Genomic DNA, 12,015 nt, shown 5'->3' with positions numbered 1-12,015 from the left:
GGAAAGACCATAAGGAAGAGTAAGAGAAACACAAAAATAGTAAAATTAAGTATATCTATAAAAATAAGTCAAGCGATTCACAATGTAAAAGAAAGAATGATACCACATACTTAAAATGGGGGGGAGGAGAGGAGTAAACATTTAGTGCTTTTAAAAAAGGTTAAAAAAATGGGTTCAAACTTAAGAGACTATCAACCTAATATAGACTGTTATAGGAATAAGATGTTAAATATAAACCTAATGGTAGCCACAGATCAAACACTTGTAACAGGTAGACAAAAAATAAAGAGAAAGTATTCCAAGTGTATCATTAAAGAAAGCCAGCAAACCATGAGAGAAAAGAGCAAGAAAAAAAAGGAATAGAGAATTACAAAGACAACCATAAAACAAGTAACAAAATGGTGATAAATACATACCTATTAATTACTTTGCAAGTAAGTGGACTAGATGCTCCAATCAAAAGACACTCTCCGGCAACAGAATGGATAAAAAAGCAAGAACCATCCATATGCTGCCTATAATAGAAGCATTTCAGACCTAAACACATATGCAGAATGAAAATGAAAGGATGGAAAAGCATTTATCATGCAAATGAAAGTGAAAAGAAAGCCAGCATAGCAACAGTTACGTATGTCAAAGAAATAGACTTTAAAACAAAGACTGTAACAAGGGACAAAGAAGGATGCTAGCTAATCATAAAGGGAAAAAGCCAACAAGAAGATTCAACAATTGTAAATAGTTATGCACCCAACATGGAAGCACCCAAGTACATAAAGCAGTTATTAACAAATATAAAGTAATTGACAGTAATACAATAATACTTGGGGACCCTAACACCCCACTTACATCAATGGATATACTATCCAAAGAGAAAAATCAAAGAAAACAGTAGCTTTGAATGCCACATTGGAACGGATAGATCTAACAGATATATTCAGAACATCCCATCACAAAACAGCAGAATACACATTCTTTTCAAGTGCACATGAAACATTCTCCAGAATAGATCACATACTGCCACAAAACAAGTCTCAATAAATTCAAATATTAAAGTCATATCATGCATCTTTTCCAACCACAGTAACATGAAATTAATGAACCACAAGAAAAAAATCTGGAAAGAACACCAATACATGGAGATTAAATAACATGCTACTATAAACAATGAAGACCAAGAAATCAAAGAAGAAATAAAAATCTATATGGAGACAAGTGACAATGAAAACACAAAGGTCCAAAATCTTTCAAATGCAACAAAAGCTGTTCTAGAGGGAAGCTTATACAGCTTATAAAGCATACAGGCCTACCTCAAGAAGAAGAAAAATCTCAAATAAAAAAAAATATAACCTGGGTGCCTGGGTGGCTTAGTCAGTTAACTGTCTGCCTTCAGCTCCAGTCATGATGCCAGGGTCCTGGGATCAAGTTCCACATCAGACTCCTTGCTCATTGGGGAGTCTGCTTTTCCCACTCCCTCTGCCCCTCCCTTTGGTCCTGTGCTCTCTCTCTCTTTCTCTCTCACATAAATAAATAAAGTTTTTTTAGAAAATGCTTTAAAACAAAAAAAGGAACAAAAAACCCCCATAACCGTACATTTAAAAATGCTATAAAGTGGACAAACAAAAACCAAAACCAGTAAAGGAAGGAAATAATAAAGATTAAGAGAAGAAATAAATAGAACAGAAATTTAAAAAAATAGGTCAATGAAATCAAAAGCTGGTTCTTTGAAAATATCAACAAAATTGATCAACCATTAGGCAGACTTATCAAAGGAGAGAGAGGACTCTCAGATGAACAAAATCTGAAATGAAAGAGGAGAAATAATGACCAATACTTCAGAAATAGAAAAGATTGTAAGAGAATATTGTGAAACATTATATGCCAACAAACTGATCAACCTAGAAGAAATGTATACATTCCAGAAATATATAACCTACCAAAACTGAAGCAGTAAGAAATAGAAAATTTGAACAGATTAATTACCACTAATGAAATATAACCAGTAATTAAAAACATCCTAACAAATATTAAGTCCAGGATCAGAGAGCTTCACAGGTAACTTCTATACCAATCACTTAAACAATACCAGTTCTTCTCAAACTATTTCAAAAAATAAAAGAGGAAGGTAAGCTTCCAAATTCATTATATTAAGCCAGTATTACCCTGATACCAAAACCAGATAAAGACACTACAAAAAAGAGAACTACAGGCCAGTATCTCTGAAGAACATAGATGAAAAAGTCCTCAACAAAATATTAGCAAACTGAATCCAACAATGAATCACACAAAATGATTTACCAGGATCAAGTGGGATTCATTCCTGTGATGCAAAGGTGGTTTACTATTCACAAATCAAAGAGAGGTATCACATCACCAAGAGAAAGGATAAAAACCATATGATCATTTCAATATATGCAGAAAAAGCATCTGATGAAATATAACACCCCTTCCTAATAAAAACCCTCAGCAAAACAGGTTTAGAGAGAACATACATCAACATAATAAAGGCCATAAATGAGAAACTCACATCTAACACTATCTCGGTATTGAAAAACTGAAAGCTTTTCCCCAACAACAGGCACAGGACAAAGATGTCCATACTCACTACTTTTATTCAGCATAGTACTGGAAGCCCTAGCCACAGCAATCAGACAAGAAAAATAAATACCAGGCATCCAAACCAGTAAGGAAGAAGTAAAACTTCCACTGTTTGTGGATGACATGATTCTCGCTCTCTCTCTCTCTCTCTATATATATATAAAAACCCTAAAGACTCCATCGAAACACTACTAGAATTGATAAATGAATTTATTAAGATCACAAGATACAAAATCAATATACAGACATCTATTCCATTTGTATACAATGATAATGAAGTAGCAGAAAGAGAAATTAAGAAAACAATTCCATTTATAATTGCACTAAAAATAGTAAAATGTCTAGGAATAAACTTAACCAAGGAGATGAAAGGCCTGTATTCTGAATACTATAAAACACTGAAAAAGAAATTGATGATGACACAAACAAATGGGAAGATATTCCACGCTCATGAACTGTGGGAACAAATATTGTTAAAATGTTGATACTCCCTAAAGCAATCTACAGAGCTAATGCAATCTGTATCAAAATATCAACAGTATTTTTCATAGAACTAGAGCAAATAATCCTAAAATTAATATGGAAACAAAAAAGATCCCGAATAGCCAAAGCAATCTTGACAAAGAACAAAACTGGAGCTAACACAATCCCAGATTTCAAGATATACCAAAGCCACAGTTACCAGTAACAGTATGGCACTGGCACAAAAACAGACAGATAGATCAATGGAACAGAACAGAAAGCCCAGAAATAAACCCACAGTTATATGGTCAATTAATCTCTGACAAAGGAGGTAAGAACATGCAATGGGAAAAAGATAGTCTCTTCAACAAATGATGCTGGGAAAACTGGAGAGCTACTTGAAAAAGAATGGAACTGGACCACTTTCTTACATCATACACAAAAATAAACTCAAAATGGATTAAGGACCTAAATGTGAGACCTGAAACAATGAAAATCTTAGAAAAGAGCACAGCAGTAATTTCTCTCATACTGGCAGTAGAACAATTTTCAAGATATGTCTCCTAAAGCAAGGGAAACAAAAGCAAAACTAAAACTAGTGAGACTATGGCAAAATTAAAAAACTTCTCTACAGCAAAGGAAATAGTCAACAGAACTAAAAAACCTACTGCATGGCAAAAGATATTTGCAAATGATATATCCAGTAAGGGATTAGTATTTAAAATACACAAAGAACTTACACATATTAACACCAGAAAAAAACAAATATTCCAATGAAAAAGTAGACTGATGAGATGAACAGAGTATGAAGAGCACATACAGATGAACAACAGACACATGAAAAGATTCTCACTAATCATCAGGGAAATGCAAATCAAAACCACTGAGATCTTGCCTGACACCTGTCAGAATGGCAAAAATCAGAAACACAAAAAAAACAAGTGCTGGCGAGGATGTGGAGAAAAAGAAACCCTCATGCACTGTTTAGTAGGAATGAAAACTTGTGGAGCCACTGCAGAAAACAATGTGGAGGTTCCTCAAAAAATTAAAAACAGAAATACTATATGATCCAGTAAATGTACTACTGTGTATCTCCCCAAAGAATATGAAAACACTAGTGTTTATTGCAGCATTATTTGTAATAGCCAAATTATGGAAGCAACCCAAACGTCCACCAATAGGTGAATGGACAAAGAAGATGTGATCTACATAAACAATGTAATATGGTCCATAAAAAACCCCAAAATCTTGCCATATGCAATGATATGGATAGATCTACAGAATACAGTGCTAGGTGAAATAAGTCACGAAAAGACAAATACCTTATGATTCACTCTCACGCGGATTTAAGAAACAAAACAAAGAAAAAAAGACCAAAACAAGGGACAAGTACAGAGAACAAACTGGTGGTTAACAAATGAGGCGGTTGGTAGGACAGATGAAATACATGAAGGATATTGAGAGTAAACATATCATGATGAGCACTGAGTAATGTACAGAACTGCTGAGTCACTATGTTGTACACCTGAGTAACACTGTACTTAATTATATGGGGATGTAAAAACTTTAACTAAAAATTTAAAAATAAAAATCAATTGTCATTGAATATAGCAACTAAAAATCAAGGTAATTTGCCTTAGTATTTTTTAAAAAAATCTTTTCAATAAAGAGAAAACCATGTGACAAAATCCAACATCCATTTCTGATAAAAACTCAGTAAACTGGAAAAAGAAGGGAGCACTTTCAACTTAAGAAAGGTCATTTACAAAAAAACTACAAGGGGAAACATACTTAATAATGAAAGCGTAAATACGTTACTGCTAGGATTGAGAGCAAGGCAACATCTGCTTTTAGAATATCAATTCACATTGTATTGGAGGTTCTAGCCCGTGCAACAGGCAAGTAAAGGTAAAATAAAATAATAACATCCAGGTTTGAAAGGAAAGAGTAAAAAATCTTTGTCTGCAGATATCGAAACTGTATCTACGAAAAAGTTACCAGAACAAATAAGTGCATCTACTAAAGTTGCACAGTACGGGTTAATATAAAAATCAGCTGTACTTCTACCAGCAGCGAAAAATCAGGAAAATGTAAAAATGCCAATTTAATCATAGCTTTGTAAGAAACATTGACAACATAAATCTAAAATTTAAATGGAAGGAGAATGGACTTGGAATAGCCAAAACTACTTTGAAAATGAACACAGAAGGACAACTTATATTACCTGATTTCAAGACTCAGGATAAAACAGTAACAAAGACAATGTGGTACTGGCATGAAGATAAAGAAATCAATGAAACAGAAAAGAAAGTTCTGAAATAAATCCACAAAGATATGTTCTTTTTTTTTTTTTTTGGACAAAAATGTCAAGGCAATTTAATGGGAAAAGGATAATCTTGGCTGGAAAAACTGAATAGCCATATGGAAAAACATAAACCTCAACCCTTACTTCATACCATATAAAAAGATTCATTCAAAATGGTATTTGGAATATTCACTTAATAGATTATTAATCAACATGTAGCAACATATAATATCAACACAAAAGTTGATACATGCAAAGTTATGCCGAGTGAAAGAAGCCATACTCCTTTCTTAGTTCATTCCATTTACCTAAAATTCTATACTGTGTAACTAATATATAATAAGAACATATCAGTGGCTGTCTAAGAATGGAGTAGGAAGAGAGAAAACTTTCTGGGCATGTACACTGTGATGAAGGTTTCACAGGTCTGTGTGTCCAAATTCATCAACTTTAAATATATGCAGTTTACTTCAATAAAGACGTAAATATTTTTCCTCATATTTTCTAATTAAAATCAAAGGATATACACTGTACCACAAAGAGCTAAAAACAAAATACGGATAAGGTGTTTTAGAGTAGTAGTCCAAAAAGAGTTTATAGAAAGAGTCCTATAAAAAGTTACAAGAATTATTGAAAAAAATTTCAATTTTTTTCAATTTTTTCAATTCTACTGTTCATACTAGAATAGTACAATTACTGGTAATGATTCTTCTTTTTTATATTAGTTGTATTTCTATTACAGTTTATATTCTTTTGGTAGTAATTAGCTTTATTTTTTTAATTAACACACAAATATGTGAAATATGACCCCAGGAAAAAGAAGGATCATTTTATACCTGAACTGGGGAGCGAATTGTTATCTTCTTACTTCCTTCCACTCCATCGACTTGACAAACAATAGATCTTTCAACTCCAGACACTCTGTGTCTTACAGTGTACAGTCGTCGTCCCACTCTTGTTAAAGGAATTTTATCAGCAGTAGAGTGGTTAGCAGGTGCTATAAGGAATATAGTTGTAAACTTTTTATTATTAATCATCATATATTAATCTTATATAGATATTAAATCCCAGATATAGCAGATAATTTCTTAAACTCGTAAATAACAGTCACTAATGTTTTTAGATATAAGACCATAAAAAAGGGCTATTTCTTTGTATAATTTATACAAAGGGCTATATTAAGAAGCCACAATACATTCCCACAGCATTCATCTAAAACCTTCAAAGCAAATAAATAAATAAATAAATAAATAAAACCTTCAAAACACTTACCAAAAAAAAAAAAAAATTAAGATTTTATTTATTTATTTGACAGAGAGAGACAGTGAGAGAAGGAACACAAGCAGGGGGAGTGGGAGCGGAGGAAGCAGGCTTCCTGTCGAGCAGAGAGCCCAATGCGGGGCTAGATCCCAGTACGCTAGGATCATGACCTGAGCCCAAGGCAGCCGCTTTAGTAACTGACCCACCCTGGCAAGCTCTCCCAACCCAAAATTTTTTTAATTGGAAAAAAAAAAGCTTTCATTCAGTAGTTTAACCTAAGTGAATAATGTAAATGTTTTCAAACAAACAAGAGAAATTATTATAAAACATAAGAACACTCGTCTTTGGTAATAACCAGAGCCTAATACCTGTAGGTAGTCACTGGCAATTACCAAAGTAGCTGTAAAATTTCAGTTTTTCACTATTCCAACAACCTGTGATACTTTATGATCTCTAAGACCTGATTAAACAAAATTTAGACACATTTATTTACTATAAATACTGCATTTTATTGGGGGATGTGAATTACTTATTTACATAGACACCCCCCCCAACTCCATAAAAATGTTAGTTCAAAAACAAGAGAGGTAAAATCGACAAGAGCAGTTCACTGACAATGCCTGGACAACACCTGAAATCTAGCCATTTTAACAACGGCAACATTTTCTGACCAGGAGAAAGCACTAGGTATCATCAGCCTTGGTACCCCTCCCCTAGGTCTTTCATCTTTCAAATTCCCTCCCTTCTCCCCTAATTATTTAAATGTCAGAGTATCAGAAAGGGGTGTGGGTGAGGCTTTGGGACTAGGTAACTTCACAATGAATAAATGACAATGAAGAATTTTTTACTTTCATTTCTCGTGAAAATGAAACACTTCTGAGAATCACAAAGGACAAAAGAACAACCTTCCACTTCAACAGGCAGGAAATAAAAACCATTTACAAACCCAAATACTGTTACAGTGTGCCATTTTCATGACTTCAAACTTTATTTTTAATTCCTTCAACTGTAAAACTAGTGGAATATTACTGAATTATACAAAATGTGGTTAGAACAACAAAAAGCTGAGTAAGGAGAGGATCAAATCTTTTTCCCCCCAAAAATATGAAACGGTGCATTAGCACGTGGATAAAGTCACAATTTGAAATACAATATTACAGTGACAACAAGCATCCAAAGCCGTGTAAGAGTAAAAGCAGAATTCCAGACCTATTTGGAATGAGATTCAAAAACCTGTAAGATATTAAATAAGAGTAAAATGCAATGTAAAAATGGAACTGCCAAGAAATTAAATCCCTAGAAAATAATCGAACACTTACTGAGAAGAATGAAGAAGAGTTTACTGCTTAGGCTGGTCATTGCATTGAAATGATCATTGTCTTTAGTTCCCACATAGTCCATACTTAGACTCTCCTCATTTTTCAATACATATGATTTTGCCAATGGAACGTTAAGTACACTAAATGAATCACTTGGTGAAACAGAGACGGTAAGTCCAAGAGAATTTAAAATCATAAATGGCGCTAGATCCCGTATGAAGACAGTTGAAGCTCCAGTGGCAGCTTCTGTAAATGCCTAATAAGGAAGAGTTATTGTAAATAAAATGAAAACTAAATGACAAGCAGAACACTAATGGATGTATGACTAATGACTAAGTTAATAAAAAACTTTTTGTTCAATGAAAAAAAGGGTTAGCTCAGACTAGTACACCAACACTTAAGGTTTCGAATTTCTTTTCTTACCTTGGCTAAATTATTTAACATGACAAGGCCACATTTGGATAATGTAATGTTTAGCTGGTCTTTTGAATGGAAAGTTATAACAGTTTTATATTCTGGCACTTTGTAATTTTCTTCTTCAGTATCTGACTCAACAATGGCCGTTTTTGCTTTCTTTTTCATCTAAAACGACACATAAATTACAGAAATATAAGGAAAATTTGTAGCTAGGAACACATTACTCATTTTGCAAAAAAAAAACAAACTAGACAAATCCCAATAACAACATTATAGACAACAGTAAGTTTTATCAGCCCACTGCCTTACTGGAATTGCTTGGACATCCACCAACTAAGGTCACACAGGACACCGGCAATATTAGAGGAAAAATACTTCTCATCCTCAGTGATACTAAAATGGCAAGCACAATTCAAAAGGAAAAATAAACCCTAAAATGACTAAATGCATGTGGCATCTGAATGAAAATTAAAAGTACATACTTCATAGCTCATGGACATTCAGAACAAGAAAAATCATTTGGTTTATTAGTTAGGTTTATTGGCTATGGGATAAAGACTAGAAACCAGGGATTTAAAAAGTCCACAAACAGCTGCGGAACAGTGCCATTAGAACCTATGACTCCTGAGAATCAATACCATCTACCACTTTTTAGAATCCACAGATCCACTGCCCAGGTATATTCTGACCTAAAAAACACCAAAGAAGTTCCTTTATCCAATCTTTTATCTGAAATATGTACGTAGTAGTCGAATACAAAAAGCCAGTAACCTCTGTTGTTATATTAACTGGTTTTCGACCACTGAAAGTTTGTCAGCAGGTGACTGAATCATTATTTCGAGGAAGACATGTTAGCAATTCTTCAGTCTCCTGCTCGGAAGCATAATTTCATCCATCTAAAGGTCCTGATTCTCAGGATTACATGAATTTACAATGTATCTGAGAAACAAGTAATAGTATACTTTCTTCCATATATACAGCCTTCTAGAGACAAAGGAAACTCAGGGTAGACAAGAGCCTACACGAAGATGCTGGAGGCATTTAACGCGGTGGTTCCAGAGCGGCATGCCGCCTCTCCCACGTCGACAACAGTCCTTGAGGGACGGCTCTAAAAGCGCTCTAGTCTCAGTTCCTCCACACGTTAAAATGGAGTTAAAAACTCCAACTTCAACGGGGCGCTGTCAGGGTTCAAGCAAAAGTACACTATCTAGAACAGGGTCTAGAACGCAATAAATGTTACACAATTACTTGTTTTAGCACAGGAGGCACTGGTCTTGGGTCTGAAAATTACATTCACAGGCCAAAGAGCGAAGTATGCGGCAAGACTCATAATGAGAAAACTTGAACTTTGTTGTTACTAAAATTAAACTGTTTCGTGGTATGCACTTTCTCAGTTTTTGAAAAACATTTTCAGACTTCAAATGTACCTTGATTCCAAGATTCCATGGTCTAAAATCCTCAGTCTGATCAATTTCTAAGGGTTCAAGCAAAGGCTCCCAAACACCAAACATTTCATTGTAATAATGCACCTGGAGAGAGAATTACATTTTGAAATAAGATATTCTTATACTTCCTAAAATGATCTTCCATGCTGTTTCCCACCACTACTCCCTTTGGCTCTGCTATTTCTTTATATGATAACTGTTCTCCGTGCCTTTCCTTAGCTTCTTATACACACTCCCTCAGCACTTTCCTCACCGGGCTAACTTCACGTCTAGTCTTCGCAATTTAATCCAGATAAAACTCTCTTTAAAACATCTTTCCTTGACTTCCCGACGGGCTAAGTATCAAAAACCGTGTCCACTTATCATTTATTATTGACATTTTTAAACAGATCTGACTACCTCTACTGATTTTTTAAAAATTTCTTGATGATGAATTATAACTCATTAAGTGCTTATTTATTTGATCTCTCAGAATCTCTTAGACATTCTAGATCATATCCTCCACAAAATATACAGAATCTAGCCAGAATTTCAAAATTTGAAACCTAGTCAGTCAGTTCTACCTCTATTAGTGTATATTTCTGTATCAACACACAAATAATTTACCAGCTCATACATTTTTGTATTAATACAAATTAGTAGACTATCCAATTAGTTTCCACTAGACATAAACTCATAACTTAAACCAAAATTATCTTTGGGGATAATTCTATGTAGATAAATTCTGAAGTAAAATGTATGTTGGTTCAAAACAAGTATCTCCCTTATAATTAAAGTACTCTCACAAAAATGTGAAAGATCTTTGTAGATACTCGCTAAAGATAATGCACGCAAAGAAGTATGAGGCATATCCTAATTCTTTCTACTACTCTTTTAGAAGAGATTCAGAAATAGTCTACTACCCTTTTAAAGGAAAAAAAGATACTCAGTTCTTAAAAATAAGAATTTTGAATCTAATCAACACTATTAATGTATTACTTTAAGTTGATAAAATCAACTGAAATATCCAAGTTAAATTTACATTACAATACTGTACACATAAAAACTATATCAAGGGCTTAAATTTGTATACTTTCTTCCAAAAGTATTGTGAGCCAACATTCATGTTTACAATAAACTTAATTAAAATATTTATGTGAGATACCAAAAATACTCCATGTGTAGCATTATTTGTTATAAAATCTGGAAAAATGCTGCATATACTTACTTCTAGTTCAAGCTGACAGTAGAGATTTATCAAGGAACTCCAGTTTTTCCCTTCCCCTGAAAAACGTGACTTTGCCAAAAGCATAGGCACTGTTCTATGACCAATTCCAGCTTCAAGAACTATAAAAATAGAATCAACGTTCACTTTTATCATCTCTCCTTTGAGTACCAATTCAGTTGTGGGAGCTTTGTTTTCAGTTTCATTTGGTTCTTCAAGAAACCACATTTTTAAATTCTTCGTATCCTTCTTTTCCCATAAATGAGCTGCAGAAGAAGCAGTTTCTGGTGGGCTGGTATCCTTGGATGTATAAAGTGCTGATGTTATGGTAATCACAGTATTTATGATAACTGGAGAAACCTAAGGGGAAAAATTTAAACTAGTAAAAAAAATCTACCCATACCACTTTAAAAAATTAGGTACTTCAAAAAACATTAAATATACTTGTTGAAGTTTCATGAAGAATTAATAATAAACTAATACCATTACCATGACATAGCAGATAGCTTATTGCCTTCAAAAATTCTATAATTAATTTCAATTTTTTAAAAAGATCTATTTATTTTGAGAGAGAAACAGTGATTGTGCACATGCGCACAAGTTCAGGAAAGGGCAGAGGGAGAAGAGAGAATCTGGAGTGGAATCCCAGCTGAGTGAGGAGCCTGATGTGGCGCTTATCCCCATGACCACAAGATCACAATCTGAAACGAAGGGCCAGATGTTGAATCAACTAAACCACCAGGTGACCCTAATTTCAATTTCTAAAATATTTACCTAGCTCTTACAGATATTAAACTGATCAAGTGTTAAGTTCAACTATGTATACCATAGGAATATTAGATGTTAACTAAAGAAGAAGTCGTACAACAAAAATAAAATATACAATACTCAAATGTGTATTAAATAATACACTGTAAATAATGTGTCACATAAAAACTTTCAAAAACATAACTGCTTCATTTTTTGCTTATTTAACAATTAGAAGATGATATAATAATTTATTATTTC

The 12,015-nt window shown here is 33.6% G+C and overlaps 1 protein-coding gene across 5 annotated transcripts in view; it reads right to left on the bottom strand.

Moving 5' to 3' along the window:
* The window catches only part of VPS13A (vacuolar protein sorting 13 homolog A), a 229,371-nt gene that overhangs the window by 66,906 nt on the left and 150,450 nt on the right, over window positions 1-12,015 (bottom strand). For all 5 annotated transcript variants that reach the window (XM_032866682.1, XM_032866681.1, XM_032866680.1 and 2 more), the window contains exons 41-45: window positions 11,011-11,367; window positions 9,786-9,887; window positions 8,365-8,523; window positions 7,942-8,197; window positions 6,199-6,359 (exon numbers count right to left, since the gene is read on the bottom strand). In XM_032866682.1, coding sequence (XP_032722573.1) covers window positions 6,199-6,359; window positions 7,942-8,197; window positions 8,365-8,523; window positions 9,786-9,887; window positions 11,011-11,367 — 1,035 coding nt within the window. The remainder of the gene's footprint in view (window positions 1-6,198; window positions 6,360-7,941; window positions 8,198-8,364; window positions 8,524-9,785; window positions 9,888-11,010; window positions 11,368-12,015) is intronic.

The sequence above is a fragment of the Lontra canadensis genome, unplaced genomic scaffold (assembly GCF_010015895.1).
Source record: "Lontra canadensis isolate GAN:19392208 unplaced genomic scaffold, GSC_riverotter_1.0 scaffold31, whole genome shotgun sequence".
Taxonomy (NCBI): domain Eukaryota; kingdom Metazoa; phylum Chordata; class Mammalia; order Carnivora; family Mustelidae; genus Lontra; species Lontra canadensis.
The sequence above is the reverse complement of the archived record's forward strand: the minus strand, read 5'-3'. Positions and strand labels throughout refer to the sequence as shown.